Source organism: Neoarius graeffei, chromosome 7, assembly GCF_027579695.1.
Source record: "Neoarius graeffei isolate fNeoGra1 chromosome 7, fNeoGra1.pri, whole genome shotgun sequence".
Lineage (NCBI taxonomy): Eukaryota > Metazoa > Chordata > Actinopteri > Siluriformes > Ariidae > Neoarius > Neoarius graeffei.
Window position 1 is genome coordinate 96091593 of NC_083575.1, and position 22200 is coordinate 96113792.

At 42.6% G+C, this 22200-nt stretch overlaps 1 protein-coding gene across 2 annotated transcripts in view; it reads right to left on the reverse strand.

Annotated features, from left to right (window-relative positions):
- stox2a (storkhead box 2a) overlaps window positions 1-22200 on the reverse strand; it is a 142218-nt gene that overhangs the window by 28951 nt on the left and 91067 nt on the right. Inside the window, exons 1-2 of one of the 2 annotated variants that reach the window (XM_060926594.1) lie at window positions 16527-16612; window positions 3907-4059 (exon numbers count right to left, since the gene is read on the reverse strand). In XM_060926594.1, coding sequence (XP_060782577.1) covers window positions 3907-4039 — 133 coding nt within the window. In that variant the 5' untranslated portion in view covers window positions 4040-4059; window positions 16527-16612. Of the gene's footprint in view, window positions 1-3906; window positions 4060-16526; window positions 16613-22200 lie in introns of those variants that run through there. The other variant, XM_060926593.1, reaches the window with a different exon arrangement.

Below are 22200 nucleotides of genomic sequence, written 5' to 3' on the forward strand. Positions count from 1 at the left end.
ATAGCTTAGGATATTATTATTATTATTATTATTATTGATGGAAAACTGAAAACATCCAGATAATTTAAATGAAGCTAGAATAAAGAATAATAGTGTGTGTGTGTGTGTGTGTGTGTGTGTGTGTGTGTGTGTGTGTGTGTGTTGTATAAAGTCAGTCCTCATTACAGTAACTCCAGTATTTAAGCCGAATGTGTATCAGGCTTCCTGAATATCATCCCATAAGTCAGTATAAAAACAGCACTGCTGTAATTTCCCATCATGCTTTGAGGCTTTCTATCGACTCTGCATTTCTCCTCATGTTCCCTGATGGACAACACGAGGATGACATCATCAAGCTCCAAACCCCTGTCAGCACAATATCGATCAGTGACGTGTGTCTGAGCCATTATTCCCGAAAAGCCTGCAGAAGCTGATGTCAGTGCAGTGAATCACAGCAGCACAGTGACGGAAACTGAGTGTTTCACACACACACACACACACACACACACACACACACACACACACAGAACCGGGATATTAAACCGGTCCTACGACCCACACGTCCAGCAGAGATTTAGCCGAAGAGTCGGGAGTACAGGGTGTATTAAAATGGAAACTTAAGCATCAGTTCCATCTCTTCATCCTCAGTTCACGTATGAAACCTCAGGTGTGTCTTTTTCCTTTTAGGACTTTCACCTGCTGGTGTTTGTGACAGTTTATGATGTATTGTCACTGTGCTGATGTGCTCGTGAGAGTGTGTTTAAAATTGTCTTTGTGTTTTTATGTACATGGAGAATATTTACAAAAATGGAATGGGAAAAACTATTTTTCAATTTCCAAAAATATAATTTAATTTTCAAATATCTGTGTACATCTGGACATGATCTAAATCTTCACAAACTTTCTTGAATAAACATCACTAATCCCTCATCTCATTTTACTGAAATAAACCATTTTTAAAATATTAGCAATAATCTGTATTTATTATGCCTTTCAGTTCAGGTCAACGGCATCACTTCCATCTTTCTGTTATCATTTAATCTTTACATGATGGTAGGTGGAGATTAAAGGAGGCGGAGTCAAACCAGACTGAACTCAGAAAAAAATTCCACTTGTCCAAGATGGTGGCCCCATAACTAACATTCCAGCCCTCAGCAACAGGAAGTTTGAGTTCATGTTTACAGATGACAGGAAGCAGCATTTCTCTAATCAACAGGAGCTTTTTGTATTAAAACATATAAAAATACACTTTAATCAAACGTAATGAAGGAAATATAAAATGTTCCACATCTAATGTGACTTAAATATGACACTGAGTCACCAGTTTAAACATAAATGTGTGGAACGTGCATCTGAGTGTGTGTGTGTGTGTGTGTGTGTGTGTGTGTGTGTGTGTGTGTGTGTGTATAAAATCACAGGTACAATTGTGATAGTGTGTGTAAGGAAGCCTGCAGTTGTGTCAGCATGTAACTAAGATTTGTGAAAGTGGGATGGAGTGTGTGTGTGTGTGTGTGTGTGTGTGTGTGTGTGTGTGTGTGTGTGTGTGTGTGTGTGTTTATGCATGCAAATTAGGCCTTTTTGAAGCCCAATACATACAAAATGTCCTCACAATCACAGGGCAGTGTAACATGTTCTCACAAAGATAAGACAGTGTCTCATGTCCTCATAATGACAGGAGAGTGTCTAATTTCCTGACAAAGATAAGACAGTGTAAAATGTCCTAACAAAGATAGGATGGTGTCAAATGTCCTCGCAATAACAGGACAGTGCCAAATGTCCTAACAATGATAAGACAGTGTCAAATGTCTTCACAATGGCAGGATAGTGTCTAATGTCCTTGCAATGATAGTGTAAAATGTCCTCACAATGACAGGGCAGTGTCACATGTCCTCACAAAGATAACAGGGCAGTGTCAAATATCATCAAATGACAGGGCAGTGTCAAATGTCCTCACAAAGATAACAAAATATCATCACAATGACAGGGCAGTGTCACATGTCCTCACAGTGACAGGGCCATGTCACATGTCCTCACAAAGATAAGATAGTGTCAAATGTCCTCACAAAGATAGACAGTGTCAAATATCCTCACAAAGATAACAGGGCAGTGTCAAATATCATCACAATGACAGGGCGGTGTCACATGTCCTCACAAAGACAGGGTGGTGTCACATGTCCTCACAAAGATAAGACAGTGTCAAATGTCCTCACAATGACAGGGCAGTGTCAAATGTCCTCACAAAAATAACAGGGCAGTGTCAAATGTCCTCACAATGAAAGGGCAGTGTCAAATGTCCTCACAAAGATAACAGGGCAGTGTCAAATATCATAACAATGACAGGGCAGTGTCAAATGTCCTCACAATGACAGGGCAGAGTCAAACGTCCTCACAATGACAGGGCAGAGTCAAATGTCCTCACAAAGATAACAGGGCAGTGTCAAATGTCATCACAATGAGAGGGCAGTGCCAAATGTCCTCACAATGACAGGGCAGTGTCAAATGTCCTCACAATGACAGGGCAATGTAAAATGTCCTCACAAAGATAAGACAGAGTAAAATGTCCTAACAATGATAAGACAGTGTCACATGTCCTCACAATGACAGGACAGTGTCACATGTCCTCACAAAGATAAGACAGTGTCAAATGTCGTCACAAAGATAACAGGGCAGTGTCAAATATCATCAAATGACAGGGCAGTGTCAAATGTCCTCACAAAGATAACAGGGCAGTGTCAAATATCATCACAATGACAGGGCAGTGTCAAATGTCCTCACAATTACAGGGCAGTGTCAAATGTCCTCACAATTACAGGGCAGTATCAAATGTCCTCACAATGACAGGGCAGTGTCAAATGTCTTCACAATGAGAGGGCAGTGTCAAATGTCCTCACAATGAGAGGGCAGTGTCAAATGTCCTCACAATGAGAGGGCAGTGTCAAATGTCCTCACAATGAGAGGGCAGTGTCAAATGTCCTCACAATGAGAGGGCAGTGTCAAATGTCCTCACAATGAGAGGGCAGTGTCAAATGTCCTCACAATGACAGGGCAGTGTCAAATGCCCTCACAATGACAGGGCAGTGTCAAATGTCCTCACAATGACAGGACAGTGTCACATGTCCTCACAAAGATAAGACAGTGTCAAATGTCCTCAGAAAGGTAACAGGGCAGTGTCAAATATCATCAAATTACAGGGCAGTGTCAAATGTCCTCACAATGACAGGGCAGTGTCAAATGTCCTCACAAAGATGACAGGGCAGTGTCAAATATCATCACAATGACAGGGCAGTGTCAAATGTCCTCACAAAGATAAGACAGTGTCACATGTCCTCGCAAAGATGAGACAGTGTCACATGTCCTCACAAAGATAAGACAGTGTCAAATGTCCTCACAATGACAGGGCAGTGTCACATGTCCTCACAAAGATAAGACAGTGTCAAATGTCCTCACAATGATAAGACAGTGTCACATGTCCTCACAAAGATAATACAGTATGAAATGTCTTCACAATGATAAGACAGTGTCAAATGTCCTCAAAATGACAAGGCAGTGTCAAATGTCCTCACAAAGATAACAGGGCAGTGTCAAATATCATCACAATGACAGGGCAGTGTCAAATGTCCTCACAATGACAGGGCAGTGTCAAATGTCCTCACAAAGATAAGACAGTGTCACATGTCCTCACAATGATGGGGCAGTGTCAAATGTCCTCACAATGATACTGTAGCGTCACAATGATAATGTCGAGTGTTTCTCAGTGTCACGGTTGGTTCAAATGTCCTCACCATAAGACAGTGTCACATGTCCTGTTATTTGTCAGGAGATTGCTTCAAATGTCCTCACAATTAAAAAACAGTGTCTGAAGTCCTCATAATGATAAAGATAAGACACACTGTGTGTGTGTGTGTGTGTGTGTGTGTGTGTGTGTACCTGGGAAGCAGGTGGTCAGGTGCTCCATCAGGGCGTCCTGTGTAACAGGCTTGCGTGCTGAGTTCATGGCTGAAATGGCCAAACACAGGATCTCTCCGAGCGGAATAAACTGAGACTGGCTAATCGGAGACATGCTGATGGGGGACACGTCACCTGCAGAGAGACACACAGACAGACACAGATATTTCAGCATCACTCTTTAAAAAAGTTATACACAATACACCAGCAGAACAGTGAGGAAAGTGAAAATATTTACATTTCTGAGCTCTGACTGGGACGCGGTGTAATGCTCAACATGGCGGCTGCGTTAACCGCTGTGAGTTTTAAGGGTGATGTCTGTAGCCACTGGATGGACCGTGGAGATTAGAAATTAACATCAGGGGTATAATTTGTGATTTAGAAAAATGTTAAAAAGAAATTAACAGAGGTTCTCAGGAGGCAGGTTTCCATTGCAGTTTTGCAAAGTGAATTAAATTAAACATGGCGACGGATCTCCGAGACCTGATAAGTGTTGGCATGGGGAATGTTTTTCCATTACTTGTTTTTTAGTTCTGGATTTCAAATTACGCATGATGCAGAATAATGTGTAATTTGAGGTTCTCTCCACGCTGCTTCCCAGAGAAAAACGCCAATCCCAGAACAGCTAGCATGGCATCACGAAGGAGACCTCCTGCTGGACAGGAACGTTTCAGCTCTGCACCTTCACCTTCCCTCTACCGGACAGAGCTTTTAATTTTCCTGGTGGATAGAGGTGAGTATTTCTGATGTTGGCTTTGGAATTATTCGGGATACAACCCCAATTCCAAAAAAGTTGGGACACTGTATAAACTGCAAATAAAAACAGAATGTGATGATTTGCAAATCATGGAAACCCTGTATTTCAGTGAAAATAGTACAAAGACAACATATCAAATGTTGAAACTGAGAAATTTTATTGTTTTTTGAAAAATATATTTCATTTTGAATTTGATGTCGGGCGGCACGGTGGTGTAGTGGTTAGCGCTGTCGCCTCACAGCAAGAAGGTCCGGGTTCGAGCCCCGGGGCTGGCGAGGGCCTTTCTGTGCGGAGTTTGCATGTTCTCCCCGTGTCCGCGTGGGTTTCCTCCGGGTGCTCCGGTTTCCCCCACAGTCCAAAGACATGCAGGTTAGGTTAACTGGTGACTCTAAATTGAGCGTAGGTGTGAATGTGAGTGTGAATGGTTGTCTGTGTCTATGTGTCAGCCCTGTGATGACCTGGCGACTTGTCCAGGGTGTACCCCGCCTTTCGCCCGTAGTCAGCTGGGATAGGCTCCAGCTTGCCTGCGACCCTGTAGAACAGGATAAAGCGGCTAGAGATAATGAATGAATGAATGAATGAATGAATGAATTTGATGTCAGTAACACATTTCAGAAAAGTTGGGACAGGGGTGTGTTTACCATGGTGTTGCATCACCTCTACTTTTAACGTTTAGGAACTTTAAACGTTTGGGAACTGAGGAGACCAACTGCTGTAGTTTTGAAAGAGAAATCTCATCTCATCTCATTATCTGTAGCTGCTTTATCCTGTTCTACAGGGTCGCAGGCAAGCTGGAGCCTATCCCAGCTGACTATGGGCGAAAGGCGGGGTACACCCTGGACAAGTCGCCAGGTCATCACAGGACTTGAAAGAGAATTGCTGTCCCATTCTTACCTGATACACAATTTCAGTTGCTCAACAGTTCGGAGTCTCCTTTGTCGTATTTTGTGCTTCAAATGTTTTAAATGGGAAACGGGTCTGGACTGCAGCAGGCCAGTTTAGCACCCAGACTCTTTTACTACCGAGCCATGCAGTTTTAATATGTGCAGAAAGCGGTTTGGCGTTGTCTTGCTGAAAGAATAAAGGCCTTCCCTGAAAAAGATTTAGTCTGGATGGCAGCATATTGCTCTGAAACATGTTTATATCATTCAGCATTAATGATGCCTTCCCAGATGTACAAGCTCCCCATGTCATGTGGACTAACGCCCCCTCATACCATCACAGACGCTGCTTTTGAGCTGTGCACTGATAACAAGCCGGCTGGTCCCTCTCCTCTTTAGCCTGGAGGACGTGGGGTCCATGATTTCTAAAAAGAATTTCTACTTTTGATTCATCAGACCTCGGGACAGTTTTCCACTTCGCCTCAGTCCATCGTAAAAGAGCTTGGCCCAGAGAAGGGGGCGGTGTTTCTGGATATTGTTTATATCTGGTTTTAACTTGCATTTGCGGATGCAGTAATGAAGTGTTTTCACAGACGATGGTTTTCTGAAGTGTTCCTGAGCCCATACAGTGATTTCCACTACAGACACATGTCTGCTTTTAATGCAGTGTCTCCTGAGGGCCTGAAGATCACAGGCATCCAGTGTCAGTTTTCAGCCTTGTCTCTTGCAGACAGAGATTTCTCCAGATTCTCTGAATCTTTTCATGATATTATGGACCATAGATGATGTGATCCACAAATTCTTTGCAGATTTACATTGAGAATGTTTCGTTATTCTTAAATTGTTGCATTGTTTGCCCACGCAGTCTTTCACAGAGCGGTGAACCCCGCCCCATCTTTACTTCTGAGAGACTCCGCCTCTCTGGGAGGGTCTTTTTATACCCAATCATCTTACTGACCTGTTGACAATTAACCAAATCAGGGTTTGTTTGTTAGTTTTGTTTTTTTTTGCATTACACAACTTTATCAGTATTTTGTTGCCCCGTTCCAACTTTTCTGAAACATGTTGCTGCCACCAAATTCAAAATTAGCATATATTTTTCAAAAAAACAATAAAATTTCTGTTTCAACATTTTATATGTTTTCTTTGTACTATTTTCAGTGAACTATCGGGTTTCCATGATTTGCAAATCTTCATTCTGTTTTTATTTTTGATATCTGTGGTTTCGAAAACATGGTGTAAAGTGATCCATGGTAAATACAGCATGACTACATCATGTTGTTGTTATTCATGGATAAAAGCAATATGAAGGTCAACCAAGGGGTGTGTGTGTGTGTGTGTGTGTGTGTGTGTGGGTGTGTAAAACTTACACTGACGCTTTGGTATTGTATGCATTAAGATCCTTGTCTATATCAATATCCATTCCAAAGGAAAACACACACACACACACACTGGATTGATATAAGGAATGTCGAATCACTCCACTTGTATTAAATCATGTTGTATTTGATTACGGCGTTATAGCATTAGTGAGATTACTGTAAGATATATTAGAGCAGACGAGTCGTGGTCTAGAACACATTCCATTTTAAAACACAGCTGACTCATAATGATTGATCATATCAGTGTGTGTGTGTGTGTGTGTGGAGTTTAAGGACAGGAAAGGACGCCTGGGTGACTATGTTGATACCACATTCTACTACTGACACACCAGGTACAACAAGAGAGAAGATACCAAAGAGTTTCGCATAAATTTATTCACAATGTGGCATACACTCACCGGCCACTTTATTAGGAACACCCATGAGTTACACCTGCTGTTGTTTTTTTTAATGCGGTTCTCTAATCAGCCGATCGCTTGATGCATCAAATCACGCAGATACAAATCGAGAGCTTCAGTTAATGTTCACAATGTTCAAACATCAGAACGGGAAACATTGTGATCTCACAGTGAAGTGTGACTTTCTTTCTTTCTTTCTTTCTTTCTCTTTCTTTCACTGTGGTATGGGTGTCGGTTTGAGCCAGATGGAGCGTGAAGGTTTGAGTATTTCAGAAACTGCTGATCTCCGCCTGGGGTTTTCACACACAGCAGTCTCTGGAGTTCACACAGAATGGCGCGGAAAACAAAAAACATTGAGTGAGTGAGCGACAGTTCTGTGGGTGGAAAATAAACAAACGCCTTGTTGATAAGAGAGGGTCAGAGGGAAATGGACAGATTGGTTTGAGGTTTTTTTTTTGCCAGGAAGAATATAGTAACTCTTATAATCACTCTTTGCAACCGTGGTGAGCCAGCCTCAGCATGCAACAGCAGAAGAACACTCAGTTTAGGAAGCCCTAGCTAGATTAGCTTTCAAGTTTTTCTAGGGCTTCCTGCACCTCTTTCCAAATTACATTTACATTTTTTTTCTACAAAATTCATAGTTCTAGTTTTAACTTACAGTTTATTGATCTAACTTTTTTTCTTTCTTAGTTATATTACATTTTAGTGTTATACTTATGTTTAGAGGTGTAAATAAAATAAAACGTTTGTTTGAACACACTGGGTTCCACTCCTGCAGCCAGGAACAGGGATCCTAGAATCAACAAAAGGTTCCTATTAAAGTGGCTGGTGAGAGTATTATTTAGCTCAGCATCGCTGTCTGGATTTACACTCTGTACTGCATCATGTAAATTCCCATTGCATTACTCATTGCTCATTTTGTACTACTTGCCTTTTATGTTGCACCACGGTTCTTAGAGAAACCTTATTTCAACCTTACTATATACTTGTATATTGACGGGCTGAGAATAAACATAAACACGTCTTGAATGATGAATCTGACCGTGAAGGACATCATGCCATGTTGTCCAAATTTATGTTTTGGCTGTAAAGAGACTCAAAAATACACTTAACCCTTGTATGGTGTTGGGGTCTGTGGGACCCGTTTTCATTTTTTTAATCAAAGGAACAATGATACAATTAATTATTTTTCAAACTCAGACTCATTGGCTTTGGCTTATTTTCTGTGAAGAACATATATCAGAACACATTTTCGATGACGGGTGGCTTTGGAATTATTCGGGATACAACCCCAATTCAGGGCGGCACGGTGGTGTAGTGGTTAGCGCTGTCGCCTCACAGCAAAGAAGGTCCGGGTTCGAGCCCCGGGGCCGGCGAGGGCCTTTCTGTGCGGAGTTTGCATGTTCTCCCCGTGTCCGCGTGGGTTTCCTCCGGGTGCTCCGGTTTCCCCCACAGTCCAAAGACATGCAGGTTAGGTTAACTGGTGACTCTAAATTGAGCGTAGGTGTGAATGTGAGTGTGAATGGTTGTCTGTGTCTATGTGTCAGCCCTGTGATGACCTGGCGACTTGTCCAGGGTGTACCCCGCCTTTCGCCCGTAGTCAGCTGGGATAGGCTCCAGCTTGCCTGCGACCCTGTAGAAGGATAAAGCGGCTTGAGATAATGAGATGAGATGAGACAACCCCAATTCCAAAAAAGTTGGGACACTGTATAAACTGCAAATAAAAACAGAATGTGATGATTTGCAAATCATGGAAACCCTGTATTTCAGTGAAAATAGTACAAAGACAACATATCAAATGTTGAAACTGAGAAATTTTATTGTTTTTTGAAAAATATATTTCATTTTGAATTTGATGTCGGGCGGCACGGTGGTGTAGTGGTTAGTGCTGTCGCCTCACAGCAAGAAGGTCCGGGTTCGAGCCCCGTGGCCGGCGAGGGCCTTTCTGTGTGGAGTTTGCATGTTCTCCCCGTGTCCGCGTGGGTTTCCTCCGGGTGCTCCGGTTTCCCCCACAGTCCAAAGACATGCAGGTTAGGTTAACTGGTGACTCTAAATTGAGCGTAGGTGTGAATGTGAGTGTGAATGGTTGTCTGTGTCTATGTGTCAGCCCTGTGATGACCTGGCGACTTGTCCAGGGTGAACCCCGCCTTTCGCCCGTAGTCAGCTGGGATAGGCTCCAGCTCGCCTGCGACCCTGTAGAACAGGATAAAGCGGCTAGAGATAATGAGATGAGATGAGATTTTCGACGACCACACACTGTACACCCCCCCTACACACACATTTATATTACATACAGGATGTTCAGGTCCACTGGAGTGTTCAGGTCCAAAGGGACTCGACAGAATGCCTGTGGGATGCGGAAACTGGCAGAGAACTTTTCCATGCAACAATGTATGTGCTCAGCTTGTGTTGTATAAACTGAACTGAATGGGTTAAATTTCTAATGAAATTCAAAGAAATAAAAATCAGTTGCTATGAAAAACCTTGCTTCATTTGTAAATTTGAAGATAAACATCTTTTTTTCCACTTATATCTTGACTATAATTGATTTTCTTTTTTGTAAAATTACATTTTATTAAAAAACAAAAAACGAGTCACTTTTTTAAAATAAATGTAATCTAACGACGGTAAAGGGCAAATATTAACCATATATGTTGTTTATATTGCTTGTAATTGGGGTGAAGTAAACATCTGTTAAGTATTTAATGTCAAATTGTTTGATTGTGTTGAATTTAAAACACCTAAATGCAGCGGCTCCACCAGACCCACGAACGCTGGCTGAGTAACAAAAATACGAACGCCACTTAGATATAACATGACCTGATTAATTAATTGTATCACCCCTTTAAAATCAACCAGAAGCTTTTTTTCACACTGAGGACATCGAAGGAGACACGTCTTAATCAGAGACACTGGTTATACCGTGGATCAAAGTGTTTATGGATCAAATTATATTTTAATTACAGCTCTTAAATTGAGCTGTAAGAGTAGCAGATGAGCGCTTGGTCAGCTTATCCTTCAAACACATAATAAAATAAACTATATCACACACACACACACACACACACACACACACACACACACACACTATGATGCCATGACCTTGATTTAGTGTCTCATGAATAACTGAAGGAGTAAAATGTAAAATGTAAAATAACAGTGTGCTGGATCAAGTGCTATTCTTCGTGCTGCTGAATAATGAGTCCATTTTGTTAAATTAAACCAGTGATGAATGTGATCATTACAGCTCGAACTCTTCATGCAGTAATATACAAGACTCCGAATAGATTTATTTCATCTCACCATTTTCTCATTAATATACCATCATATTAGTCTTTTTATTTTTCATTGCAACACGCACTGTGTTATATTTAGCAGGATCTGTTAGCAAAAACAGAATATACTGTTCATCAGTACGTTTTCATTCGTGTATAATCACCTGTAACTACAAATCGTTGCGTTTTTGTAACATCAGAACAAGCCCTTCGTATCCACCTCGGCAGCGAGTTGTGTTCTACAGAGCCCGCACACTGCGCTTCCGTGTTTCTACAGCAGCCCAGAACAGACAAACCAAACACTGACTCGAGAGAGCACATTTAAGCCTAGGTCACAACCGGATGTACAATTTTTTGGCCGTGCGATTTTTGGCGTTTCCCAAATTGCTGCATTTTTTTTGTTCGTGGAGAAAGACGCATGTTGGCCGTAAGTTTGTCTTGCAACCTGAAAAAAAAACGTAAGCGCCCGTAGAGTTTGTTTGACATGACAAAGAACCTCTGCGGCCGGTCTGCGGCCAGTCTACGGCTCGAAAATCAGCACGTCACACGCGCGCCCTCCGTGCGTTTCACGCACACCCTCCGTGTGTTTCTTGCGTTTTTTGCACGTAGCCCGGCCGTAGGAGCACGTACGGCCGGTTGTGACCGAGACTTTAGCGTTTCGTGTTTTTACACGTGGCAGCTTGAATCCAGCACCAGAAAGAAGATGAAGGAAATGAAAGGAAGATGAAGATGAATAAGAAGAGATAAATGTCAGTGAAGTTGTATTCTTGCTTGTGGAATTGTTTTGGCGGTTCCGTTAAAGTAATATTATTCTATCCACATTCACTGGATATGAGCAATCGCGCGCTCTGATTGGCTACTCTACTACTAGGATATCGGCTCATATACCATGAGTAGAGAAAAACAAAATGGCGGAGCGTGTTGCTGTTGCTGAGGATGAAATAAAAACTCGACTCGAAAACAAAACCCTAAAAAATACGAAAAAAGCAACAAAATATGGAATAAAAGTATTTGATGGTAAGAATGTATCTTTTTTTAATTTTTCAAGAATTATTATTATTATCGCATTTTTCACAAATTGCTCCTGTCATTTCTCCGGTTTGTTTACATTCTAAGCAGGAATGATTTTGTCAGACATTTTGTATAAAGTTTTTATTTATCGAATTTGCAAAAAATAAAAATGCTCCATTTCTCAAAATCCAGTGAATGTGGATAGAATAAAACAGTTATTCCACTCAATCTCGTCATACATGGATTATAGACAACTCCGTGCTACGCGCCTCATCAGCTATCAGCTCATGTACAACTTGATTTCATGGAATAACTGTTCATTATGCTTCACAGTTGAAGGCAGTTTGAAGTAAAGTTTCATTCTTGCATGTGTAGTCTAAGTGTACACACAAAGTCCAGGCAAACCCTGAGCTAAAACAACCACATACTAGGCTTTTAGTTTTCAGAAATGTTGATTAGCCTAATAGTCGCCAAGATAGATAAATAAATAAATAAATAAATAAGTAGTTGTGCATGCACGGCCACTCAGATTAAACTCCTGGTGTAAAACTGCAGCTCTGTAGATGGATATCATCGCACCTGATGGCCAGCATAGGTTCTAATACACGCTTGGAAAGGGAGGGGTGAAACAAGGAGGGGTTTTCAGTTGGTTGCAATCTTCAACCTCACCACTAGATGCCACTAAATCCTACATATTGCACCTTTAAAATTCTTTTCATCAAATCACATTTGACAGCAAAGAAAAACACCACCACTAGTTCCTTCTTCCTTCTGTAATTCCATTTTTTTTCTGTGTTTCAAGGCAAATGCTTGGGTTTAAACCCCATTTCAGATGCTTTTACTCGAGAAAAATCTGGAATACATTACGATTATATATCTACACACAATATACACGTTAATGCTTTTTTCCTTTTATATTTACTACATAGAATGATCTAGCTAATATTTCACTAACTGAATAAAATAAAACTTTAGCATGCGTGATGCTAGTTCACAAGTTCAGTGTAATTACATTTAGCATCATCTGCTAACTGAACGTAAACACATTTTTTTAAATTAAAGGCAGAGTCGGTGATTTTGTAGAAACCAGCAAGAGTATGCAAGATTTTGGAAGCATCTGGCTCCCTTCAGTCCTCGCTACAAAACATATGAACGCACACTGCCTGAGTAGTGCTGAAGGACGAGAACACGAGACAGAGCGTGGGAGGGCGGGGCAGGGCGGGGGGCAGTGCAGCGCATCGCTATCATATCCAGCTAACAAAATTCCTCCAAAAAACAAAACAAATCAGATAACTCTCTCAGCTGTCACATCGTTAAAAAGCCACACTGATGTTCACGCTGGCTTAACGTCTTGCTTTTGCTGCCTTCATGTGCTAGTTGAAAGATCTGACTTCCCACTTGTGAATTTGGAATTACGAGTATGTCATGTTCAAGTGCTTTGTTGGAAAAATGGCGGACGCAGGATTAATTCCTGCTTGTTTCTTGGGGAAATTTTTTATTGTTTCCGTAATGTTCATGCTAACTAGTCAGTCAAGTCAAAGTCCTTCTCACGCCAGAATCTGGTCTTCCCAGGCAGTCTCCTGTCCCAGTACTAACCAACTCTTTAAGATGTATGGGTGAAGCACCGATCTCCATTTCTATAGCCCTTGGCCTCTCGCCTATACAGCTAGGGTTACAGTGGGGGGCGGGTCCTCTGGTAACCACGAGAGTTTGACTTCCCTACTCATGTCTGTATTGCAGCGTGCCTTGCCAGATGGTAGTAGGTACCATTTTTATGATGGTCTTTGGTATGACCTGACCACGAGTAGAACTCATGATCTCCTTATTGAGAGGCGGACACGCTACCCACTAGGCCAACTCATGGTATCATGCTAACTAGCATTATTCTATATCAGGTAAAGTGTACACAGATTAGATTGCGTACACAAACAACGGCTAACGATAGCTGTATTGCTAAACATAAACAATTCCCTAAAATCCACTACTGAACCTGTCCTCTTGTCTGCCTTGTTGAAAGGTTGACGCGACTGATCCCAACTCGGAAACTTGGGAATCAAAGTTATTTCCTTAGCTCCCACTCGACATTATGAGTTGAGGTGCGTTCCTGTTCATGTTCACCTTCCAAGTCAGCAGCTTGTATTTACCATAATTCCACATGAACATAGAAATTATCCGACTTATTTTTCATCACAGCCTTTTCGACTTCAGTGTTTGTTTTCTTGCTTTGTTGAGAAGTGAAAGCTGTTATAGGGAGGTGTAGCTGGAAATTTCGGCTGCCCTTTCTCTGCCATTCTTGTGCAACTAGCTTCAGCAATCCACTCACCGGCCACTTTAATAGGAATTGATTCTAAGATCCCTGTTCTTGGCTGCAGGAGTGGAACCCGATGTGTTCTTCTGTCTGCTGTTTCATGCTGAGATGCTTTTCTGCTCACCACGGTTGCAAAGAGTGATTATAAGAGTTACTATATCCTTCCTGGCAAAAAAGAAATCTCGAACTAATCTGTCCATTTCCCTCTGACCCTCTCTTATCAACAAGGCGTTTGTTTCCACCCACAGAACTGTCGCTCACTCACTCAATGTTGTTTGTTTTCCGCACCATTCTGTGTAAACTCTAGAGACTGCTGTGTGTGAAAACCCCAGGAGGAGATCAGCAGCTTCTGAAATACTCAAACCAAAAATACTCATCTGGCTCAAACCGACACCCATACCACAGCGAAAGAAAGAAAGAAAGAAAGAAAGAAAGAAAGAAAGAAAGAAAGAAAGAAAGAAAGAAAGAAAGTCACACTTCACTGTGAGATCACAAAGTTTCCCGTTCTGATGTTTGAACATTGTGAACATTCACTGAAGCTCTCGATTTGTATCTGCGTGATTTGATGCATCAAGCGGTCGGCTGATTAGAGAACCGCAGAAAACAGCAGGTGGGTGCTTTCTGGGTGTTCCTAATAAAGTGGCCAGTGAGTGTATGTCTCCTTAGTGTTGTGGAAGACCCCAGTTACATGTAATGAGTACGCAGGCAGATTGCACACAGGCAGGCAGGACATCCAATCATTTCATGTAAAAAAAATAAAATAAAATAAATGACTTGACTTCATTCAGACCGAAAAAATGATTGGACGAGGTTTTTTTTTTTACAGCTCTATGACCGCCACAGATGACTGAATTTTTCTTTTTATTGTCAGAGCATTTGATCACAGAGATTGGGATATAAAGAGAATTTCAAAAAATGTCACAAAAAAATCTCATCTCATCACCTCATCTCATTATCTGTAGCCGCTTTATCCTGTTCTACAGGGTCGCAGGCGAGCTGGATCCTATCCCAGCTGACTACGGGCGAAAGTCGCCAGGTCATCACAGGGCTGACACATAGACACAGACAACCATTCACACTCACATTCACACCTACGCTCAATTTAGAGTCACCAGTTAACCTAACCTGCATGTCTTTGGACTGTGGGGGAAACCGGAGCACCCGGAGGAAACCCACGCGGACACGGGGAGAACATGCAAACTCCACACAGAAAGGCCCTCGCCGGCCACGGGGCTCGAACCCAGGACCTTCTTGCTGTGAGGCGACAGCGCTAACCACTACACCACCGTGCGACCTGTCACAAAAAATGTTTCTAAAAAAAACCACCTACCCTTCCTTTAGGAAAATACATCAGCGAAATATTGCGTCTCGTCTCATATTATTTGGATCAGATCATTCTTTTGCAACATTCTCAAAACCACCTATAACACTCCAGAGTCGTCCGCTGAGAAAATTTCGGGGATAGTACAGAGAAATCGCATGACTAGCGTGAACAACTGACCTCCCACTGATGGTAGCTTGCATTGCTAACTAAACTGACAGCGCTCGCAAACAAACAATGGAACGGGGCCTGAAGTGCAGCTGCACCGCAGATGAACTTTCTAAAATCTTTATCAGTCGCCATTTCAGATCTGATACAAACTCCGCCCCTTGGGCACCGAAGTGCATGATGGGAAACGTTGACAAAAAAAAAACAGGATTCACACGAGCGAATAACAACATGAGACGCGAGCATTTGTTTTGTATGTGTTTGTAGTTGAATTGACCTGTCCTTTTATCAGTTCTATGAAACAGTGAAGTGTTTCACTGGCTCTCGTGATTCCTCGGACCGGTCCGATAGCACACGTGGTCCGACGTCTCTTCAGTTCCCCACCTACAATCAGCTCTCGTTTATTTCCTGTTTGATGGAGAAATGGAAGACCCGTAGTTCCATCTCCTGTCATATACGACCTCTGACAATAAGACAATAAGAAGAAAAATAAATCTTGGAAGGAATTAGGAGAAATCTTTAGCGTTTCTGGTGTGTGTGTGTGTGTGTGTTTAGCTTGTTTTGCTAATCTAATCGAAGAAATTAAGCGAGTATGAACATGAGGACGTTACATGCAAATCAAGCGTGTGATGTTCACACTGATCAGTTCTTTAATTTGTGTTTAACTAGTTAGCGTTAAACGATATATTGCCGATAGCTACTATCCTTTGTACAGTTTTTATGACTGTATCAGAAAAAAAATGGTGTACAGCCCACGCCCACAAGCACCAACAGTAACAGTTGCTACACCTCCACCAGAGACAAACTACGAGCGCCATTAGCGACTTGCTAGCGCGAATGTAGGGTTAATCATCATCCAGCTCTTCTTCCTGGCCGACATTTGTTCACACTACTTAGCATGAACACAATAAAGGTTACGTTCCGCACTTAAACTAGGTGCTAGCATGTGATTTGAGACAGCCTGTGACTACACACACACACACACACACACACAGATATGTTAAACTAGCGACCTTAAAGCTTCCACCTGAGCTAGCATAAATTCTGCGCTAATCAAGTCACTGGTGTAAAGATGTTCGTTTTGTATCCCGCAACACTGACCTCAGTGCAGACGAGTGTGTGTGTGCCGGCAGCACTGCAGGATGCAGGATGACATCATCCACACGGAGCTGCTGAGAACGCGTGTAAAAGTGTGTGTGTGAGAGAGAGAGCTTAGCGTCAGTTCTTTAATACACACACTGCGAGTGTGAGGCGATGGCGGAGATAGTGATGTTTTTATGCTCGAGTTTGTGTGACTGCAGGTTGTAGCAGGATCATGCGCATGCACACACACACACACACACAAGCTCGCTCTCAGACACACTCTCAGACACACACACTCCACCGCGCAGCCGCATTGGTTTTATTGCTTTTACTTTAGTATGAAGGCGGGGGGAGAGGGAGAGAGAGTGTGATGGAGAGAAAAGGCTGAATGATGGAGGGAGAGAAGGACAGAGAGCTAGAAAGCAAGAGAGAGAAAAAACGAAGGAGAGAGATGTTTGACGTGAGAGAAAGAAAACAAATAGATAGAGAGATTGAAAGAGCAATACAAAGGGAGAAAAGGATGGGAAAGGAAGAGGAGAGAGAGAGCGAGAGAGAGAAGAGAAAAGATACAAGGAGGGAAAGGGATGAAGAAAAATAAGAGAATGAGGAAAAGAAAGATAAAAAGGATAATATATACTAGAAAAAATGAGAGAGAGAAATAGAAGGGTGAGAGAGAGAGACAGATAGATAGATAGATAGATAGATAGATAGATAGATAGATAGATAGATAGATAGATAGATAGATAGATAGATAGAAGGGCGAGAGAGAGAGGAGAAAAGAAACAAAGAGGGAAAGGGATGAAGAAAGATAAGAGAACGAGAAAAGAAAGATAAAAAGGATAATATATGAGAAAAAACGAGAGAAAGTCAGACAGACAGACAGATAGAAGGGTGAGAGAGAGACAGAAAGAAAGAGAGAGAAACAGAAAGAGAGAAACAAAGAGACAGAGAGGAGAAAAGAAACAAGGAGGGAAAGGGATGAAGAAAGATAAGAGAACGAGAAAAGAAAGATAAAAAGGATAATATATGGTAGAAAAACGAGAGAGAGAAAGACAGACAGACAGAAGGGTGAGAGAGAGAGACAGAAAGAGGGAGAGAGAGACAAACAGATCAATAGAAGAGGGGGGAAGAAAGAGATAAGGAGGGAAAGGGATGAAGATAGATAAGAGAATGAGAAAAGAAAGATAAAAAGGAGAATATATGGTAGGAAAACGAGAGAGAGAAAGACAGAAGGGTGAGAGAGAGAGATACAGAAAGAGGGCGAGAGAGACAAACAGATCAATAGAAGAGAGAGAGGGGGGAGAAAGATAAGGAGGGAAAGGGATGAAGAAAGATAAGAGAATGAGAAAAGAAAGATAAAAAGGAGAATATATGGTAGGAAAAAAAACGAGAAAGAGAGAGAAGCCCCTCCCCTCAGATTGAAGTGAATTACCCAGAATGCTCTACCTCACACAAAGACAGGAGGGGTGTAACCAATCAGAGCTGAGCTCACAGCGCAGCCTTTTTTTTTTAACACTGTCCTTCAGTGCAGCTACACACTCTCTCTCTCTCTCTCTCTCTCTCTCTCTATCTATCCCCTCCTCTCAGTCTCACGAGCTAGTGGGCGGCCTGCTGAATTGGTAGTCATGGCAACGCATCCCAGTTGCTCCCTCTTGGTCCTCAGCAGCATGCTACTACACACACACACACTCCTTTCTTACTCTTAACAAGCATTAGCAGACATTGCGAAGGCTGCAAGCTGAAAATTCTCTCTCTCTCTCTCTCTCTCTCTCTCTCACACACACACCTCTGCAGTCCTTCCTATAGATAAATCTCACATCATCGCTGCTAGAACACGGTTTCACGTGCTTCAGGTTTCCCCCTGCGACGTCGTCGTTATGAACCCTCCCTGCTCAGCGTCAGCTCTTTCAGGATTTTCGTCACGTGTCCCGCTGTCACAGAAACGTGTGGAATTCAAGTCAAGACAGTTTTACACTGTACGACGGTCAGCGACGTCATGCTGAATGCCTTATTTGGTTGTGAGTTGTGACTTGCGGCCTCGGGACGCATACTGTGATGAATTTAGTGGTGATCAAAAACAGCCAAGGATAAAGTTGTGTCAGAAACGTGTGATCAAAATCTGAGTGTGAATGCTGCTGCGACGAGGCTCATCCAAAATCCACCAATCGGAAAACGGCAACCTCACTGCACTGCTACAAACACGACAGTGGCGATATGGAAACGTAAACGAAATGTGCTCATGGAGAGAAACAAATCTCACTTAGTGTTTAATTAGCCTTTCAATCTCCTGAAACTTAAAGTGAAATTGACGGTAACCACAAAGCTTGATGAGTTCCTCTATGCAGATGACGCTGCATTGATCACCACGACCCCGGAGTCCCTACAGGAAGGCGTCACAGCACTGAATAATTCTTGCAGTGCCTGGGGATTAACAATCAGCAACCCAAAGACGGAAGTTATGCATGTCCAGTGTGTTCAAACACCCGCTATCACGATTGATGGTTCTGTGCTGAAGTGCGCTCAAACTTTTACATACCTTGGAGATAACTTGTCGGACGATGCAACCCTGGATTCAGAAATTCAACAGTGAGTGTCTCATGCCGCCGCAGATTTCAACGTCTTGCACTCCAGATGCTGGGACAGGAGAGGTCTCGTGCAGTCTACCAAGCTGGCCATAGTTCTACCATCGCTTCTACATAGATCCGAAACATGGTCCACCCTAGATCACCACATGCACTGCCTTGCAGTGTTCCATCAAAGGTCTCTCAGACAGATCCTGAATGCCAAGTGGTGGCAGCGGGTGACCAATGCTTAAGTCCTACAACATGCAAACACTACTACGGTTGAAACCATGCTCCAAAACGACAGGCTCCGCTGGCTTGGCCATGTTTCCAGGACGGACAACATTGGAATCCCCAAGCAGCTGCTTTTCAGTAAGCTTAAACGTGGGAAGCAGTCCAGGGGGAGGCCCCGTAAGAGGTGGAAGGACTGTGTAAAAGGGGACCTCCACCTCTTCGGGCTCAACACTCAGTCATGGTACCAGACTACCTTAGACCGCCCAGCCTGGCGATCCCAGCTACATTCTAGGAGCCACCTGTGTGAGACCAAGCTGAGGACCAGAGCCGTAGAGCGGAGACGCAGGCGCCATATGAGGGCTGAAAGGGTCCTGCATCATTAATACTATTACAGTTGAAACCATTCTCCAAAATGACAGGCTCTGCTGGCTTGGCCATGTTTCCAGGATGGACAACATAGGAATCCCCAAGCAGCTGCTTTTCAGTGAGCTTAAATATGGGAAGCAGTCCAGGGGGAGGCCCCATGGGAGGTGGAAGGACCTCCGCCTCTTCGAGCTCGACACTCAATGATGGTACCAGACTACCCTAGACCGCCCAGCCTGGCGATCCCAACTACATTCCGGGATCCACCTGTGTGAGACCAAGCTGAGAACCAGAGCTGCAGAGCGGAGACGCAGGCGTCATATGAGGGCTGAAAGAGTCCCACATCGTTAATTTATGACGGGGACTGTATTGGAATTATTGGAACCTGGATCCGGATCACGCTGATTTATGACGTGAGCAGAACCTGAGAAAGTGATTCCCTGTAATCACAGGTCTATCGTAAGAGGATCTTCATTATACGGTGTAATCTGATATGGGGAACAGACAGTCTGTTAGAGACTTTCGAACAGAGTTTACTGGGATTTCGTACAGTGTGAGGAGTAATCATTTAAGGGTCATTCTATGAAACCGGTGCCTTTTCCACATTGCAATTCTTAAAAAAATAATTTAAGATAAGCTATTTTTTAAGATACTCATATTAAATATGTGACATCAGAGCCGCAAAAAAATGTATTTTCCCACCTCGTGCATAAATTCCTGTTAATATTATCCTTTTTATTGTGACCCAGGTGTCATGTGTTTTACCACCCTGTAACGGACAAGATGCACTAAATTTGAATACAAAGTGTTAAAGGGTGGTATGTTACAGGGTGGTAAATTTCACCTCAGAATGACCTCAGCTAGTTCTGATAATAACTAGCATAGCTAACAAGTGTACAATCCAGTTTACAAATCTCTCTATTTTCCTTAAAAGCTGAAAAAAACAAGAATTTTTTATAGTTTCCCTGTCTATTATGCGTTACAGGGTGGTAAGGTTAAGCTTAACGGACCCTATCTAACTACCAAAAAGAGCAAATAAATCATATCAAATTGTGTGGGAACTTGCCTGCTTGGGATCCTGACTTTGGCCAAGGGTTTGAGTGATGTCATCAGCTCCCTGTGATGTCACTTAAAGAGACACTGTCTTTCTAACAGCCAAAACGTGTAAGAGTTACAGGGTGGTATGTAAAATTGTGGGACGAGCATAAATTGTGATTTTTAGATAATAAATGATACTTTTATTCTAAACAAAACTATTTTATTTTACAAAGGATGTAATTTTATTCGTGAAATTAATAAAAATTGTTTGAAAAATGTATATATTTATGTAAATATGTTAGGTGCAGGCGGCACGGTGGTGTAGTGGTTAGCGCTGCCGCCTCACAGCAAGAAGGTCCTGGGTTCGAGCCCCAGGGCCAGCGAGGGCCTTTCTGTGCGGAGTTTGCATGTTCTCCCCGTGTCCGCGTGGGTTTCCTCCGGGTGCTCCGGTTTCCCCCACAGTCCAAAGACATGCAGGTTAGGTTAACTGGTGACTCTAAATTGACCGTAGGTGTGAATGTGAGTATGAATGGTTGTCTGTGTCTATGTGTCAGCCCTGTGATGACCTGGCGACTTGTCCAGGGTGTACCCCGCCTTTCGCCCGTAGTCAGCTGGGATAGGCTCCAGCTTGCCTGCGACCCTGTAGAACAGGATAAAGCGGCTAGAGATAATGAGATGAGATGAGATGTTAGGTGCAAATTCCATACGGGACTTCCCGGACATGGGAAAATAGGTTGTGTATATGATAAAAAGATGAAAAAAATGTAGGATTTTTGTTTACAGTGACAGTAAAACATGCATTGTGTAATTCACAACACTTAAATAAACAGTTTTGTTCATCTGAAATACATTTTCACAATTTCTGACATTTTTTAGAGGTCATGAAATTATGCGGACACAAAAGGCACTGGTTTCGTAGAATGACCCTTAAAACGTTGCTGATCATCAGCTACTGAAAGCATTCTTTCCTCCTCCAGGACGAAATTACGACTTTACTGTGCAATTTGTACAGTATTTACAAAACCACTGTAACCACAGCTAATAAAAAGTCCACAAAGGTATTCCTACTGGTGGAAATCCTGTTACGTTATTGTTATCATCTCGAAGACGACGATTTTCCTATAACAGCACATCTACACATTTATTCCCTTTATACCAAGGCAACTCACCAAAATTTACAGTTTTTCATTTGTAGAAACACATCATACTCTTTGTGTACGAGGGGACTTCAAAAAGTTCTCGCCTTTCCTCACCCAGAAACCATCACAGGAGAAAGACTGTTCTTGCGGTATTTTTCTCCTTTAACTTCAATGCACTTGGTCCACCAAGATTCAAGCTTCGCTATCATTTCATGGAGGAAAAAGGTCACATGTTGAGCCTCCAGATCATCCTGAACAGCATGGATGACTTCATCATCACCACTCTGAAAATGGCGACCACGCGAGTGGGATTTCAGTTTGGGGAACAGATAGAAGTCAGGCGGTGCCAGGTCGGGT